Source organism: Berghia stephanieae, chromosome 6, assembly GCF_034508935.2.
Source record: "Berghia stephanieae isolate SIO BIC M18660-M18661 chromosome 6, UCSD_Bste_1.3, whole genome shotgun sequence".
Lineage (NCBI taxonomy): Eukaryota > Metazoa > Mollusca > Gastropoda > Nudibranchia > Aeolidiidae > Berghia > Berghia stephanieae.
Window position 1 is genome coordinate 34943538 of NC_088365.1, and position 18966 is coordinate 34962503.

General features: G+C 33.8%; 2 protein-coding genes across 2 annotated transcripts in view; both read right to left on the reverse strand.

The window, feature by feature from the left end:
- LOC144974939 (leucine-rich repeat serine/threonine-protein kinase 2-like) overlaps positions 1-18966 on the reverse strand; it is a 115251-nt gene that overhangs the window by 33161 nt on the left and 63124 nt on the right. The window contains exons 30-42 of the mRNA XM_078918473.1: positions 14484-14607; positions 13364-13475; positions 11874-11945; positions 11458-11568; positions 10694-10789; positions 9631-9779; positions 8612-8732; positions 7874-8003; positions 5127-5189; positions 3594-3690; positions 3133-3187; positions 2268-2396; positions 1151-1309 (exon numbers count right to left, since the gene is read on the reverse strand). Coding sequence (XP_078774599.1) covers positions 1151-1309; positions 2268-2396; positions 3133-3187; positions 3594-3690; positions 5127-5189; positions 7874-8003; positions 8612-8732; positions 9631-9779; positions 10694-10789; positions 11458-11568; positions 11874-11945; positions 13364-13475; positions 14484-14607 — 1418 coding nt within the window. The remainder of the gene's footprint in view (positions 1-1150; positions 1310-2267; positions 2397-3132; positions 3188-3593; positions 3691-5126; positions 5190-7873; positions 8004-8611; positions 8733-9630; positions 9780-10693; positions 10790-11457; positions 11569-11873; positions 11946-13363; positions 13476-14483; positions 14608-18966) is intronic.
- LOC144975544 (leucine-rich repeat serine/threonine-protein kinase 2-like) overlaps positions 17469-18966 on the reverse strand; it is a 7049-nt gene continuing 5551 nt past the window's right edge. Inside the window, exons 7-8 of the mRNA XM_078919704.1 lie at positions 18453-18563; positions 17469-17601 (exon numbers count right to left, since the gene is read on the reverse strand). Coding sequence (XP_078775830.1) covers positions 17497-17601; positions 18453-18563 — 216 coding nt within the window. The 3' untranslated portion in view covers positions 17469-17496. The remainder of the gene's footprint in view (positions 17602-18452; positions 18564-18966) is intronic.

Genomic DNA, 18966 nt, shown 5'->3' on the forward strand with positions numbered 1-18966 from the left:
AGTCGATGACACTGCCTAGGAATACATCAATAGGTAAATTCCATTGTTCACATCTCTGTGATGACTATGACACACAGTTTGATGACATACCTGATTGGCTGTCGCGACACTAACTTGGGATACAGGTAAAGTCTATTGTTCATACCTCTGAGATAAATGGTACAACCATACATCTGGTTGACCGTCCCGTTAGACTAATTTGGATTTTATGAACCATCGTTTCAAATTGGAGACAACGAAAAAGCTCTTTTATGGGGATGGCCATTGTTAAAATTCGTCCCCATTAGGCTGGAAATTGGAAAGGGTACGACTTTTTATAAAGAAAACATTATGTTCCCAAGGAATTGTCCCAATAAAGCGGCTGTCCCAATTAAGCCCAATACCAGCCTTGACTGTATTAAGAAATCAAATCATAAAACGATCTAGAAATGTTACAAGAAGATTCAAACCAGTTGCAAAGATGGGCTAAAGATTGGATCATTGGTTTCATTACTGTAAAATGCTACATAATGAGAGTGAAGGATTAATTATAAGGATGTTACACTTTGAATTACACCAATCACCAACAAGTAAGTAGATATAAAACCTTATCTTGGCATTACAAACTCCAGAAATATGAAATAGGATAATCACATCGACAGAATAACTCAGAGACCCTGTTCCATGTTAGGATTCCTTACACAGGATCTTAAAACATCCCCTGTCTCATGCAAATGAAATGCTGGTCAATATTTTAATATGGTGCTGTAAAAAAACCAAACAAAATGGACCAGTTCTTCGAAAAGGAGCTAAAATATCACAAAAAATCGAAAATACACAAACATTTTGAAAGATCTCGATCTTCCAAGTTCCAGAAAATAAAAAAGTAGTTACAGTTGACTTTAATATGAGAATAAAATTAATTGTGGAGAGGCGCAATCCATAACTCTGTAGACTGTTCTATAATCGACAAAACCTTAATATTTTAGCACCTATGCCAGCCCTTTGGTGTCTGCAATGTAGAAATACATAAACATCAAATTAATTTTTGAAAATAATAAATGGATGGGAATCTTACTCAAAATTTTACTGGAAATAAAGAAAAATAAAGTACTCAAAATAAAGGCGGACATTGAGATAAAAAAAGAAGCAAAACTATGACTCCACTCACCCCTCTACGGTCAATAAATGGATTGATCTGGGGTACTGTGACAACTTGGGCCATCATACGGCACAACCATCCAGGCTTGATGAAATAAAAATCTCTCATCTGTAAGGTTGTCTCATTGTAGTGAAGTAACACACCACTCTCATGCAGAAAACCAATTGCCTTGAATGAGAAGTCGGTTTCAATTATTCAAAACGGATACCTCATTTGTGTAAAGAATCCTCTTTTTACTTTTTAGCCATGAGGCCAATAGAGCTGGAGTTTATCTTAATTTCATTAACACTGCTCGTTTTTTGGACAGGTTGCTTACATTTTGCAAAGTGATTTCCATCAGATTTAACTTGGATCCAACTACCCACTCATTACTAGATAGGCAGAGGGGGCAGAAATAAAATTCTGACTGAGTGGACCCAAACCAGGCTCTCAATTGTTTATGAGCGGGGTGATCTAATGATTGAAAGATCTTGTTGTTGAGCTATCTTCCCCAAAAATCTGTTGAGCTATCTTCCCCAAAAAGCTATCTTTCCACCTAAGTGTGACTACCCTATTAACAGCCCACAGAACACTGTGAACACATCATTGAATACAAACAGACAAAGAAGAGGAGTATGCCAGCTAAAGTGTGTTTACTTTTTAAAAAGGATTTCATAAAAGTCAATTCTATAAATTAATACTTAAAGTCGCTCAACTGTACCCCAAGCTTAGTTTCCTTTCCACCTACTGTATCAATGTATATGAATGGTTTAGACATAAAGTAATACTTGAGCATTTACATAGCACAATATCCACTAAATGTGCTCAAAGCCCTTTACAGGAGTTCCTAGCCAACAGCAACACTGAACATGTAGAACGAGACATGATAGTACAATTCTTTTCTGACAGAGACAACGTTGTTAACATCCAGGTACTCACTTTAACCTGAGTAAGCTGAGAGAATGTGAGTAAAGAGCCTTTTCCAAGGACTCAAATATGTGTTGCTCAGAGCAGGACTCCAATCCAGGACTTACCGATCCAAAGATGAGTATCATACAACAAAAACACATAGCTGCACAAATGAAATAAAATCTTACATATTTTTGGTAACGAAATATACAAAGTTATTGGCCTATAAAAAACTTGCCTGTTTCAGTTCATCCTCATCCAAATCCAGACCTGCAGACCTGACAATCCTCATCAGCTCACTGTGTCGAAGGACAGGAAAGCTTTTCTCTACATTATTGGCTTCTTGACACAATAATTCACCGAGACGCTGTAGAATTTGAAATATGTATAAGGCTGCAGCTATTTGGACTAGAGTCCGAATAGTCTCCCGTGGCTATTCGGTCTCAAATTCCAATGCACATGTGCAATCAACAGATTATTTGGACAATGAATTTTCTCCCGTGGCAGGTCAGTTTTTGTTCTTGTTAAAAAAATATTTTAATTATTGATAATTACATATAGTTAATGCAAATCAAAATTACGATTTTAGTAACTATCAACAGGTAGTCTAAACCCGCTATATTTGACAAGAAAGACAAAATCATAGATCTATTGGACGTCCAGATAGAAATTAAAAAGAAAAGAGTTACAACTCTTTAAAAATAACAAAAGTAAAAGTAACTGTCATATAAATGAAAAGCTTTTCTAACAACATAACAAATGTCCAAATAAAATTAGGATAAAAATAAATAATTTAAAAATTACATAACTGATAGTTTGAGACAGGTAACAATTCTTCTACAGTCCAAAGTAGAAGTATGAGCTGAGTCAGTGTGATATGATGAGCAAAACAGAATTTCTTCTGAACTCTTTTTCTATTACTTTATCAGTTTCACTCTCTGCAGAAATCTCAAATCTATTTTATTTTTTTTGACAACCATATAAAAATATTTTAAAAATTATTTTAAAAAAGTACCAGAAATTACTCAAGAGACAAAAAAATAATTAAGCAACATTGCTTTGAATATGAGGATGATTTTCTTTAAGCAATATAAAGCCTTTACCACGTAACTCGCTGGTACTTTTTGACCCATCACAGGCTGACCTTTGATCTTAAATCTATGGAGGAAATTAAATGGTATTAATTATATGAAATAATATAATTATGAAGAAATTTCAAATTTGAAAAGTCATTTCAAAACATGCAAAATTCCTATTGCATCTATGTATAATTTATTGTTACATAATCAACCTTTTTAAGATGGGGCTTCTTTGATTTTTCTGTTAGTTTCATAGATGGCCAGTGGTATACTAACATTAAACATTTTAAAAAAGAATATTTTTATACATATCACCACCACCACCATCATGATCATCATCATCATCGTCATCATTATCTTTCAACCATTTCATTTCTATAAAAATCATCCACATACGATAGCATCCACTTCGCAACACATGACACAATTCACTGATCAGCAACACATGACACATTCACTGATCTTCCATACATGACACAACTCACTGATCAACGATGTCTTTAATCTTCTTCCTGAGCTGCTCTAACTCTGACGTTTCCTTCGTCAGGTCAACAATTGCAAAACAGTTGATGCTTGGAAAACCTGCACATGAACAAAAATATACAATAATCATGGTGACAGACGTTAAACAAAAGATCATGATTACTTTCATTGATACAAAAAATATTGCAAATATTTTATTGAGAGATTATAATAAATTTTCAATAACCATCTTGGATTGGCTTTCATTGTGGCTTGGCCTTCTACTAAGAATTATTTTTATTTCTTTATGATCAAAGTCAAGAAGGTGCAATAAAATCAATAAAACTAAAAACAACAACAACAAAAAAAGAAAACCCATAAAACAAACAAACTTGAGAATTTATTTAGAGCAATTTCCACCAGCTCTTGCTAAATCCCAAGGTGTCCCAAGCTAATAGCAACTCTTAACGTGTAAGACAAAACATGACCCTTGTAAGATGATATTACTTTTTTTTTCAAAGAGACAAATCTGTTAACGGCCAGGTACTCATTTTACACCTGAGCAAGGTAAGAAAATGTGAGTAGAGAGCCTTTTTCAACGACTCAACGTTGCACTGCTGAGAGGGACTCAACTCCAGGACTTTCTGATCCGAAGGCGAGCATCATACTACAAGACAACAAAGCCAGACTATAGCATCTTTCCAACAGTGCAAAGAGAGAGAGAGCAAATGCATCTTCCATTGATAAATAGTTGTAAGAATTTATTCATGTCCTGTTAATATCCTTTCAGTATTTTGTTTGTTTGTTAAGTCTTAGTTCCATTAGTAAATAAACGATGATTTATTAATTATGCTGCTTTTTGCTTTTTGATCTTATAGTATGACACTCAGCTGAAGACCAGTAGGTTCCTGGTTTGAATAATGCTGTGGGAGATACGAAATTGAATTTTGGAAAATGTTCTACCATTCTCTGACCATTGTCAGGTGTAAATTCAGTAAAATGTCTCTGTCAAAAGAAACATTGTAACAGAGTCTTACTGGGGTCATGTTTCACGTTGGATTGACACTCTTTGAGCACAGTTAGAGGATATTACGCTATATAAAAGATCACTTTTTTACCAGTGTCCTACAACATATTATATATGTGTTTTATTTCATTTTCATATGAACTTGAAATTTTGAGTTTAAACTGAAAACAATGGTTGAGTTTTAAGTATCTGAGTTTTAGAATAGTGACCCTCCTATTTTCAACCTATATAATTTAAAAGCATTAAAACTGTAAACTTCTGGAAATAATCATGACGTAATCACCTCATCATCTCATCACCATCATCATCTCAGCAGCAGCAGAAGCTGCAGCAGGAGAATTTACACCAGTTTTAGAATCATTAATATTCTTATGATGTTATACTCATTCATGGCAACAAAGCTGTAAGCTAAATCTGATTATAGCAAATAATTTTTTTGGGGAATATTTTATACAAAAAGATATTTATATGGGGAACAACACAAAAGTAGTCAAGAATGGCTTTGAATGGACATTTTACAGCATATTACCAGGTTTCTGCATCAATTCTTTCAGCTTGACTTCAAACTCTGCCACAATGCTCTCTCGTTCCTCTGTGAATAAGAGTAAAGGAATATATGATCATAATATATGGAGTTTGCTGGTTTGAGTGAAGACAGACTAGAAAAAAAAAATAGGAGAGGTAGAGGAGGAGAAGGTGGCAGTAGTGCTCAGTCTGACTGAGTTGTCAGTTCATACGAAAAGGAGGAGGAGGAGGAAAGTTTCATACTAATTGAGATCAAAAGGTGAGATACTTGCCTGTCAAAGTTCTTGTGGGATCCATTGCGTAGTATTGGGAGAACAGTGTATAGGCATCTAAGACATCCACTATTAGCACTATAACTCAGAGACACCAGACTCTAAGTGCTTAAATTACAAATTACTTTGGCTGAAACAAACTCATTCGCACATACACATACACACACAACACAACAGAAACCAGATGCCTATCTTGCTTCTCAGATCATCTTCTAAAATCGAAACAGATATGTTTTAAGTCAATGTTTAAAAATAGCCAACAATTCTTTTTCACGAATGATCCGTGGTAAGGTGTTCCAAACAGAGGGTCTGAAATGAGAAAGGGATCTCATTCCAGCATTTTTGTGTATTAGAGAGACAACTAGTTTGGTGGAATCACTGGTTAAACGTAAGGGGCGGGATATATCTTTCAATTACGTAATTCTGAAAGGTAGGAAGGGGCAGTACTTTCAAGACGATACACTAAAACACAAGCTTTGAATTTAATCCTTTTTTCAACAGGCAGCCAATGCAGGTCATGAAGCAGAGGTCTGGCAGAATCACACCTACCCTTCATGAATACTAGTCTGGCAGCGCTGTTCTGGACAATCTGAAGACGTCTCAGATTCTATTGTGAAATGCCAAACAACAGAGCATTACAATCCAATTTTGATAACACAATTTTGATCACATCCTCAGATATGAACCATCTAATGGAAGCAATCTTTTTTAGATGGAAAAAGAGAGATTTAATCAAATTATTAATCCAATGCTCCATCAACAGTCCAGAGTCTAAGAATGTGCTAAGGTTTTTCACTTTATCAACAATTTGAATGGCAGCATCTCCCAGCTTCAAAACTGTTTCACTTTTCCACCTCTTTTTCCCCACAACAGCACCTCCGTCTTATCATCATTTAGTTTCAGTCTGTTCTCATTCATCCATTTCTTAACACTTTGGATACAATTCTCACTAATGTCTGATACTGCTTGTAAATTTTTCGTAATGGAGACGCAGTACAACTGCATATCATTAGCGTATTGATGGTAAGACAGACTAAAACTTCTGATGATTTTAGACAGAGGGCCAACATACAGAACAAAAAGAACGGGTCCAAGTACTGAACCCTGAGGAACCCCACAATCAAGAATGATTTCCTCAGATCTATATTCATCCACCGTAATAATCTGTTTACGATTGAACAAATATGATCTAAACCAATCAAGCACTGCACCAGACACACCATAAGTAATTTCAAGACGTTTGAGGAGAAGATTGTGATCACTAGTATCAAAAGCAGACGATAGGTCAAGCAAATTCAGCAAAGAACATGAACCATCGTCTTTAACAGAGAGAAGACCATTAACAACTCTAACAAGTGCGGTATCCATCAAATGATGTTACCTATAAGCTGACTGAAATTTTTCTTCAAGACAATTATTTTTAAGATGAGACAGTAATTGTTTCAAAACAAACTTTTTCTAAGATTTTAGAGGGAAAAGGAAGATTAGAGACAGGGCAATACTTTTTAAAGTTCTCTTTATCTAGATCAGGTCTTTTCAAAAGAGGTTTGACATGAGCAACTTTGTAAATGTCTGGTACAGCACCTGACTGCAACGAAACATTTACAATGCATGTAAATGGTGTTAAAATTACATCAATGCATTTTTTTAGTATGACAGTATTTACGGGGTCCAGATCACAACTTTTAGTTGGAGACAATATAATGCACTCACGTAAGTCAGCTTCAGTAATTTTTGAAAAATTTGTTAATGAATCACCAGGAAACTTGTCAAATGTTGTTTGGATCGATTCACGTGAGAGTTCTTTCCTAATGATATCAGTTTTTACTTTAAAATATTGATCAAATTAACGATGGGAGAGCTGCTTGCATCTGTTGTCCCAGCAGTTCCTTGGTTAAGGCAACGAATTGCCTCAAATGTCCGACGTTTTTAAAAGTTCTTTTTCTCTCATGCAATTACTGTCAGTAGGTAAATCTTCTTTATGCCCTTCCGCTACAACATTATTAGATATCGTCACCTAGGCCTTCCATGAAGGAATATAGATAATTCATCAAACAAGATGTCTGATGTCAACAGGAACCACCCCATGATGTCCAAGTGAGCAAATTGGGGGTTAATAATCTTGCCCAAGGAAAAAAACGAAAGTACCTGAAGCAGGTGAATTCATGGCAATAATTGTGCTGTTTTAAAATATGAAGCACAGAACTAAAATGAACATAATAGCTTTATCAGCTTACCCAATTAACATCTACTTTCCCAATGCCACCATAATGCGCTGTTGATCTCTGACCTCATCCTTCCACATTTTATATACCGAGTTACTGGGTATATGATTTCAATTATTGGGTGAAGAAGGTCTTGAGCCTAAAACATTCCTTGTTATAAAATTCGTTTATTTTAAAGCTGATGTTATATTATTTTATTCAATACTTACAGTCCACAACTTTGGAAGTCTGATATTTAACTCTGATACACTCACCGAATGGAAGAAGATCATAGTGAGTTCCCACAACAACCACAGGGCATCCTGGAGCTCTGGCATGGATGTTGGAAAGCCAGGGTTTCAGTTTGTCGATTTCATCTGTACCCATACTGATATCATACACAACCTGCATTAGAGTAGGAAAGAAAAATTCAAAATGTATTTCAAAGAGATAATGTCTGAAAAACCCTCAAACTCTGAAAAATTTTGAATAAAAATTATTTCGTCTGCATCAAACTGACAACCTTTTTCCGACTCAAAGGTGAGCAATTTAATCATTTTTAGAAAAGTATAAAGTAAGACATGAAAATCAGATAATCTTGATGATGTTTTAACCCTTAAATTTCATACCTAGCTCAAAGGGAGGATTGTATAAAACATGTTACCTAAATTTAATGAATTATTGATTATGACATGGAAGGTTTTTAGACAGTTTTCTTCCAGACCTACAGTCCTTCACAGAAGAGCAAGACCAATGGAGGGAATTTGTTTATGGAATTAGAGTGGCTGCGGTATTGAGGTGTCCCAGTCAGTTTATTAAGAGGTAATAAGTCAGTAAGGTAGTCATATATAAATAAATAAATTCTACTTTAAAAACTAAAAGTACAATAACACAGATGTGTAAGCTGTATTAAAGTCCAAAAAGTTGTCGTCTTTGTGATAAGTCAAATGTAGTGAAACCGTCCCAAGCACTAAAGTAGCTCAACCACAAACAAATGCACCTTTAAGACTTACCAAGTACAAAGTCCTATTCGAGAGAAAGCACTGGTGTGTGCTGTAGAAATCCTCCTGTCCAGCGAAGTCCCATGTGTTTAATGTATAGGTCACAGAGCGGCCAAATCTTTGTCTCTCATAACTGAATAAGATTTGCAATAAATATTGTAATAAATATGGAGGAACAGGGGGAAAGCCTTAATTTAGCCATCCTTTCCAACTTGTTTCCATGTATCTTTAAATGATGGAAATGGATGATTTTTTAAAAAATGGTTACAAAACACTGCGTCAACAATCAGATGCCTATCAGTCTCTTACATTCACTCACACATACAGACACACACACACATGCACAAACACACACACACACACACACAACACACAATAATTTATATGCGAAGATAAAAGATAAAAAGAAAAAAATGAAAAAAATTAAAGTTTCAGGTCTGACTTATAATACTAACTATTGTTAAATGCATACACATGTCCAAACTTACAGGAGTTTTAACATAAACTAAAGATAATAAAAATAGTGCAAAATAGCACATCATTTTCAATCCATTAATGTGGCAGCTATTAGGATAGCTTCTCTGTGGTTGATCAGTATAGAATAGTATCAAACCTGCTTTTATGCATTAATATCGGTTTAAAATATTAAAAAATAAAAATAAAATAAAATGGATCACAAAATAAATAAATAAATGAATAAATAATTAAATAAATGAATAAAAATATAAAATCAAGAAGGTGTCAATTAAATAACATACAATATCAGAGAAATACATAAAAAATCTGATTATTTTTTTAATCTGACAAACTGGACCGTAAAGCATGACTTGTTCACAGACGATGATAAAACAATAGTTGCATTGACAATTGAAAACCTTATGTGTTCCATCATCCACATAATGTCTTACACATGTAAGGCTCGCAAATTGTTGTGAAATCATAGAGTAACATTCATTATATTCTCATGTTCAATGTTGGTTTTGGTAAACGATTGAGACCACTAAAATGTATAGGCATTGTTCTATACTTACTTCCACTCATCCACAATTATCCCAACTGTAACGTTGGGTTTTTCCATGACACTGCTTTTGATCTTTCTCTTGAGGGCCTGAAGTAAGCTTGACTTGCCACGGCCTCCATAACCTACCAACATCATTTTCATCCGATAGTAATGCTTTGCCTGTATAAGTTAAAATAATGTAAAAGTTAAGTGTATTTAATGTTCTTTCATATTTGACTGCATTGAAAATAAAAATGATTTAGAGACATTATGATTATTTTTTTTAATCTGTAGTATTCACACGGGGAAAAAGAAGAAAAATAAAACAATTTAATTGAGGATTAAATGAAACCAAATTGAGAATTTTTCTATTCTAAGTTGCTTAAATTGGATATGAGATCTGACCTCCATTAATAGCCAGCAGTGATTTAGTAGTATTCTCATAGAGTCATAAGGACAGTGGTGAGGGCCATTTCTGATTTGTCCTTGAATTCCAATTTAGCAAGTGTTTTGTTCATATCGTAGAGTTGTGAAAACACTAAAAGTCAGAAGATCAGAGAACAGCTGTAACATTTCTTCTTTTAAAAAGTAAGTCCATAGAGCTATAAAGTTGATAAGGAAGTGTTGTAAAATATTTCAGTTTCTATAATGTTAAATGAAGAGTGGCCATTGCTTGCTACATTTGATCTGACAGACCCAGCTAAAGAAGGGTCACACAAAAACAAAAACAAAAAAAAAACTTTGACTGTTTACAGGAGCAGGACCAGTTTTTAAAAAATAAAATATTTTTGGTAGTGCGAGGCGTGCTCTTCCAAACAAACTATCCTGATCTCCATCATTAGCAGACCTGAAAATCCCTGTAAGTAAAGCAAACTCAAGCCACCTATTTGATTGTATAATCCTTAAAATATTCCATAAACACAAATAAGATTTAATTAGCCCCAAGTACAACTATCAACAACCCATGCAGTTCTATATCTCCTCACATGACTGATGGGTTTGGGTTGTATACGTAGATGAGTACCGCCCTTCCTACATAAACGAGGGATGGCAGGTAAAATAAATAAATAGTGGAAGATTAAATATCATTTCACCTTCTTAAGTCTGTTGTGGAGGTAAATAGTGAGATCCTTCACTTTCCCTTTGATTAGGGCATCGTCTAAATCAAGGCTTAGTCCATCTAATGGCATCTGCAAATACCAGATTGAAAAGGTGAATGAATGAATGAATGATAAAATGGATAGACAAATTCTGGAATAAATGAGTGGAGGAATGAATGAGTGAATGAATGAATAAAAGTACAAAAATAAGAAAAGAAAAGAAGACAAATAGGATTAATTCAAACAGAGCGTAGAAGTGGCTCCAAGAGCAATTAGTCCATGTGTCAAGTCTCAAACCATAAAAAATTCAATACAAAACTAGGCATAATTTCCACATCAATTATGAAAATCTAACGATAAACTAGCAATAACATATTTTTGAAAATGTGTTATGCCCTGGCACTACTTGCTAGGACATAGCCTGAATGAGTCCAGAGTTGACTGAACCCTCCTCAGATTGCTAGTTTATCTGACTCCTCGACCATCCAATCAGGGGGTTCAAACCAACGTTATATAAATCAATGCACGAAGAGGGAGAGATAGAGGTTTTTTTGGAGTTTTCTGGACTGGACATGATACTGCATACAGCAGTTGTGTTATATTGGATATAAGATCAATAATTCAATCATTAAGTCAATGATCACGAGACAGTTTCAGACAAAATTTTTAAAAAGAAAACTGCAGCAATCAAAAATACTAAATTAAAAATTAAAAAAAAACAAAAACAAAAACAACAAAACAACAAAAGGGACACTTACCTCCCACAGTCTAGAACACCTGCCCAACTCATCTGGCACAGTGGTCAGTGTTTTGTTGTGGCTGAGATCCAGGGACTGTAGTGACGTCAGCTGGCCTATCTCACGAGGAAGCTGGAATTTTAAAATATTATCATGTAACATGTGACAACACACCTTTCGCATTAAAACTATAGACACTTATAAAATAACAAATTTTCATGATAAACAGATTAGCATGTCAGAACCGTTATAGTCATCTTCCTCATAATTATAATCATCAGCATCACCATCATCACCAACTGTTTTCTTCATCGATGTTGCCTTTGCCCTTGTCATGTCAATTTAATTCCCATCTTAATTATCACAATCATCATTTCTATGCATCACAAAATAAAATTTATTTGATCGGATTCAACAGAAACAAAACATTACAACACCTCTGCTATTTTGTTGTGGGAGACGTGCAACTTTTCAAGCTTGCTCCAGAGTCGAGCACCTTCCAAATTCAGCTGTAACAGAAAATTTTGTAGTAATTAAAATCATAACAATAATGATGATAATAAAATATATACTATAGGAGCTACTCTAGTGTATTGAATAGAAGGGGGAGGGGTGCACTTTGGCCAAACTTCATTAGAAGGAGGGAGGGGAGGGGAGGGGGGTGCATTTTGACCAAAGAAAGGGGGGGGGGTGTGTTTTGACCAATCCATTGAAGGGGGGTGGGGAGGTGAGAAGTGATGTAGTAACACAATCAGTCATGATTCTGACAGTGTCATTCATACATTGCTATTTTATGTCGATAGCATTTCTACGTATTTTGGGGTTTGTTTTTTTTTTTGTGTTTTTCCTTTTTTTGTTTTGTTTTCCCTTTTGGTGACTTTTCACTAGCACATTTTGTGAGCTGAAATTTAATTAAAGTTTAAAGGGGGGTTGCAAATGAGCTTCGTGGGGTTGGCATGGGGTGCGCAAAAATTCTGAAAAAAAAATAGACCCGTCTATTTCATACAGTAGAGAAAGACTCCAAATCAAAGAACACATCGAATTTTTACAGGGCAAAGTTTTAGATCGAATGAAAGGTATGCATGGGCTCAATCTGAATTATTGAAATGACATTTAGATCTTAAAATATTTTCATTGTCAACATACATCATTGCAACAAAAAAGATGCATGGGCCATTTCTATTTACGATAATAAAAGAGCTACATAAAAGTCTATCTGGAATACAAAACAAACTGGGACTTAGAATGCCATTCGATAAGGCATAACAAAGTAATAATTATGTTTTCGTTTATTTCTTTATTAGGGCATTTCTTGTGATAAAAATATAATAATAATAATAATAATAATAATAATAATAATAATAATAATAATAATAATAATAATAATAATAATAATAATAATAATGATTATATAATAATAATAATAATAATAATAATAATAATAATAATAATAATAATAATAAATAATAATAATTATTATTATTATTATTATTATAATATTGATGATAATATTAATAATACCACTAATAATAATAACAATAATAATACCAATAATAATAATAATAATAATGATGATGATGATGATGATGATGATGATGATGATGATGATGATGATGATGATGATGATGATGACGACGACGACGACGACGACGACGACGACGACGACGACGACGACGATGATGATGATGATGGAGATGATGAATTTCAAGATTTAAAAATGATTATCAAACTTGATAAAAGAAATCTAAGGTCCTTTAAAAAATTTTGAGTAATTCAATCTTGGCACTACTCCATGACGTCAACTCAAAGAATTTAAAAACTGATATGAGTAGCGGGAAAATTGCAATAGCAGTGAAAAAGACAAATTCCTCCTTTAGGCTGACAAGTGGTACCTTTGTTACATCAGAAGGAGGAGAGTGTGACTAACCTTGACAATATGGTTTCGAGACATTATCAAATCCTTGAGTAGAGTGGTTTTCCACAGCTGGGGGTGAGGGAACCCTACCAAATCATTGTTGGACAAATCAACTGACCGTATACTGAAAACAAATTACATATAAAAATAATATAAAGTTACATTAAAAATAAATAAATAAATAAATATGAATATTTATAAGGTATATTTCCACGGATTTATTATACTCAATGTGCTTAATAATAATTTTCATAAATAATTCAATATGATTTAGAACTATAGGTAGAACCATGAGGCCATTGTAATGTTCACTACCCTCTTATTAAGACGATGAGTCACCGATTTCATTTACCATGAAATCAACTACAGGCCAAATAACTCAAACAATAATGCAGAAAAAGGGGAAAATTGACTAAAATGACACATGACCTAAAATATCTTAAAGTTATACAAAATTACATCATCCTGCATATTAGGTTGTAGACTCACATAGCTAATTTTCTACATATTCAATGATATCTAATGGATCATGAATTTGAGGGATCGATAGATTGGGCACAACATTAAAATCTGATATTTCTATAAATAAAAGGGTACTTATAATATATGTTTCCACTCTTTTCATTCTGGTCTATAACTTTAGGTTGTTGTTTGATATGATTGGATGCATTTTATGAAACACATTTTTTGCTATTGCTATTCTTATAAGTACCCTTTTATACGGTTGCGAAATGTGGATGGCTGACAAAGAATGTACTAGGAGGTTAGAGGCATTTGGGATGTGGATGTATAGAAGAATGTTGAGGCTATGATGGACAGACAAGTATAATAATGAGGAAGTGTTGGCGAAGATGAGAAAAGGAAGAATATTGATTGTTACCATCAGAAAGAGGCAGTTACGGTTTCTGGGACATGTGTGGAGAAGAGACTGAGTGATGATCGAAGGAAGAGAGCTAGAGGAAGACAGAGAATGACATATTTAAATAGACTAAAAATGGCCAAAAGTGATTTTAAAAGCAACACAGACTTCATGTGCACCGCAGAGGATCGTGATACGTGGAGACAACTGACCGTAAACATGCTCTAGAGTACAAGCCACCATAAATGATGCTTTCTACAAATAGCAGCTTACTTTGGGAGCTCCAATATAAACTTGGGCACATAGAAAGGCTCTTTCTCTGACAATTTGTTGTTGTAGAGTTTAATTGATAGTAGTCTGATCAAGCAGGTAGCTGTACTTTCATTGGGAAGAATCTCTGGAGATCAAAAATACAAAGTATATAATTTATATTATCATGATTTACAGCTTCTCTAGTGGAATGGATAAAAAAATGAGCATTCTGGGGTCAAGTAAGGACACAATATCCTCTGTCCAAGCATAAAATATTATATCATTGATTTTGAGAACAGCAAGAATATTTAGTCTACTAATAAAGTGTAATTTTTGCAACCAACCTTTTATGATAGTATCATGACAGAACATAGTTTTCATTATTTGCTAAATGGACTTACATTTTGAAAACCTTATAATTTATTACGCTACAGCTGGACTATGACTGACCATTTCATTAATATCCCTAGCCAACAGCAACACTTAACATGTAGGATGAGATGTGATGCCTCCTAGGCAAAATTATATTTTTTTTCTGACAGAATGGCAGAGGTACTCATCTTACACCTGAGTATGATAAGATAATCTCAGTAACAAGCCTTTTCCAAGGACTCAACTATGCGCCACTCAGAATGGGACTCGAACTCAGGACCTTCTGATCCGAAGGCGAGTGTCATACCACAGGACCACATGCTGCACTTTTCAACAACACAAGACTACATTGCCATACTTTTCAACAGCACAATACCACATAGCTACACTTTTCAACAACACAAGACTACATTGCCATACTTTTCAACAACACAATACCACATAGCTACACTTTTCAACAACACAAGTCCACATAGCCAGCTGTACTTTTCAACAACACAAAACCACATAGCTACACTTTCCAACAATGCAACACCACATAGCTACACTTTCCAACAATACAAGACCACATAGCCATACTTTTCAACAAAATGTAAAACAGTTTAAAATAATCGTGTCCATAAGACTCTCTCTCTCTCTCTCTCTCTCTCTCTCTCTCTCTCTCTCTCTCTCTCTCTCTCTCTCTCTCTCTCTCCCTCTCTCTCTCTCTCTCTCTCGTTCTTCATCTTACTTGTTTAGTACCATTATGGAATCACTGTGAGTATATACAAAACGAGTGGGGAACGGTACTCACATTCTTGTTCACACTAGGTCATTCAGGTCATAGCGTAATGAAGCATGATATATTCTGAATTCAAACCCTAATTAGTAAATATTTCGTGATTTACTCTCGAGCAATATTGTCTTCACACTTCAAATTAAGGGTTAGCAACATTTCACCAGCTGTCATGTAAATTATTAGAGCATTTTAGTGAATTAGAATGTAATAAGGAATCATTATCGCAACTCACTTTTGACGTAAAATGTGGGTCATTGTGTGAAATCGCATGATATGGCAATTTTCCTTTAATGCTATGGACTTAAATGTAGTCATTTCTATATATATAATATATAATATATATATATATATATATATATATATATATATATATATATATATATATATATATATATTTGGGATATGAATAATTCTTATTGTTTTTAGCAAATAAAACGTGACAATAATAATTAAAGAGAGGACAATTCAATGTTATAATCTTTCAAAAATCAGATACAATAAACAAAAAATTGCTGGCCTAGGAGGCCCCACCACTGAAAATTTTGACTTACTCTGGTGTGGCCAAATCAGGTTCACATTCGGACATTAAAAAACAACCGTTTCACATCAATTCCTTTCAACAAATATGAACTAACAAAAATGTTACTGATTGTCCAGTACAGAGTAACCACTATTTTTTGGTAGGGTCCAAATTAAACCCTATTTATCATCCTTAATGAACCTTTAAATTCCTATTAAATATTTGTATGAAATGGAATAAGGAAAATGACTATTTTAAAGGCATATAATTTCCATAGTTTGATTTTAAAAGTTAAACAGCACTTGTAACTGTCATTGAACAGGGAAAGGAAGGAGCACAATTATGTGGTTAATATCACTCAAAAATAGTTTCTCACATAGGAATAAGTAAGTATAATACAAAAGTATGGCTAGATTTACCGCCAGTGAACTAGTGGTAAAGAAAAAATGTCACTCATTATCACTCACCCAGTCCATTGTTGGCTGCCATCAATTCTTCCAATTTGTGGCAATCTCTGATAAATCCATCTGGCAACACCTTGACTTTGTTATGGGAAAAATCCAGGATGCGTAATTCTGACAGATTGCACGTTGATGGCAAACTTTAATGTTGTTGCTTGAAAACAAAATAAAAAACACAATAGAAATTGATGAATTCTTGCATTTTAATTGCTCCAGTCAATAAAATCATCTATAAAGTGAGCCAGTCTTATAAAAATATATTGTAATGAGTCTAAAGACCTATAAGATTACTGTTACCTCAAAGCACAGTCTAAAGTACAGGCCCGGACATACTTTATTGATTTATTGTTTTGTTTGTTTTTACATGCAGACCAATTATCCTCAGGGGTGTTCTTATACTACGAGAAAGAAGAAGAAAAAGGAGAGGAAGAAGAAGAGCAAGAGAAAGGAGGAAATTCTCATTCAAATTGTGAACCAACTGAGCGATCGGGACCCCTAAAGTGTTGAGAAAAATAGTACATTTGAACAATAGATGCTTTGAATAATTATCTGATTAATACAATAGCTCTGCAATTGCATAAATCAATTTTTAAATGCTCTATAATTCAGTCCTATTTGAGGATCGTGGCTTCTTCATACTTTTCACATCTTGTATCATTTACACCAACTTTTAAGCCCTGCATTATCGGAGACAAATATTCTGGTGCCTATTTATAAATATGAAGTAAAGAATTGAGCAAATTTTATCATCATGTGAAAAACATCCCCTCTATAACAAAGAAATGAATGTGGCATTGTGAAGCATCTTGAGATAACAAATTCATAGAAATGTCCTATATAAATGTCCATATCTTAATAATCAAAAGAGACCTTACCAGCTGATATCCATTTTAGTCAGGAAATTCATAGCCTGTCCGATTCCCTGGGAAAAGAGATCAGCCTGTTCTGTGAAAGATTCAATTCCTCAATAGTAAACACCTTGGCTGTGTCCATTTGTATGCTTGATATCTGAGAAACGAACAATGAGATGTATATTCTTATCATTATTACCATTACCTTTATATATATATATATATATATATATATATATATATATATATATATATATATATATATATATATATTATATATATATTTTTTGTTTTTGTTTTTTTTGTTTTTTTTTTAATTTTTTTTTTTTTTAATTTTTTAATTTGTTTTTTTTGTTTTTTTTATTCCGCAACTTACCAAATATTTAGTCACTGGAAACAGAAGTGCAAACCATCAATTAAAGTAAACTAAAAAATATTTTTAGAGAGGTGAGATTATTTACTAAAGTTCCACAAAGGAGATCAAAATTTTAGTCATTGAATGATTTTATTACGAATGATAACCTATCTGTTTATAATCTTTTTTTCCCAGTTCCCACAGTACATTCCACAAAACTTACAGTGATTATATATCACTATTTTTTAGATACTTTACGGAACACTAGAAAAGTGAGTTATACAACAAAAAAAAACAAAAAAAGAAAAAAAAAAAGGTGGCTCAAGACAGTTTTTACACAATGTGTTTGTGCATATACAAAATGGTACAATAGTAGACAAAACACAAAACTCGAACCAATGGTAAGGTGTCAAAATCAAAAACAACCCCCCCCCAGCACCACCCTTAACCAACACACACCTTAAGATTTTTACATAATGTTGATAATTATTTACAACTGTATTGGAGAAATGACTGATAATCAAACATGTCTATCATGTAAAACAAATCAATGCTGTTGATTTTGATGTATCTATGTTGTGAGATAAACTTGAGACAAAGACACCTCACCTTGTTGGGGAAGGGGAAGTGTTCTACATGTGTAAAATAAATACCTTGTTGAACGACACATCCAGGGCTCTAAGACGAATACAATTCTTGACAGCATAGGGAAATTCTTCCACTTTGTTGTTTTGAAGATACAGTGTTTGGAGACTGGATAAAGACTACGAAAAATGTAAAAAATTAATGCTATGCCATAAGACTATAACTTATTTCAATAACTATAAATATATACTTCTATCAATACCTCTCTATATAATGAGGATCGTTACTAAGACAGAGCAATATTTGAGCACTTTTACAATAATCATCATCATACCAGCACTATCACCATTATCTTCATCATTGTCATTATCTTCTTCATCAACATCGTCATCATCAATGAAACCCTTTTCATACTTTCGTAGAGAATGTCAAATGTTAATTCTGAGCATCATTCAGACCTTGATAGTCGAGTGGTATGGGCTCTTGTTTTGAGTAACAATTTCATGTAGTGTAAGACATGATCAGTGACAAGCATCACAAAATTGAGAACCAGGTTCTGAGTATGGCGCTTTATACTTATAA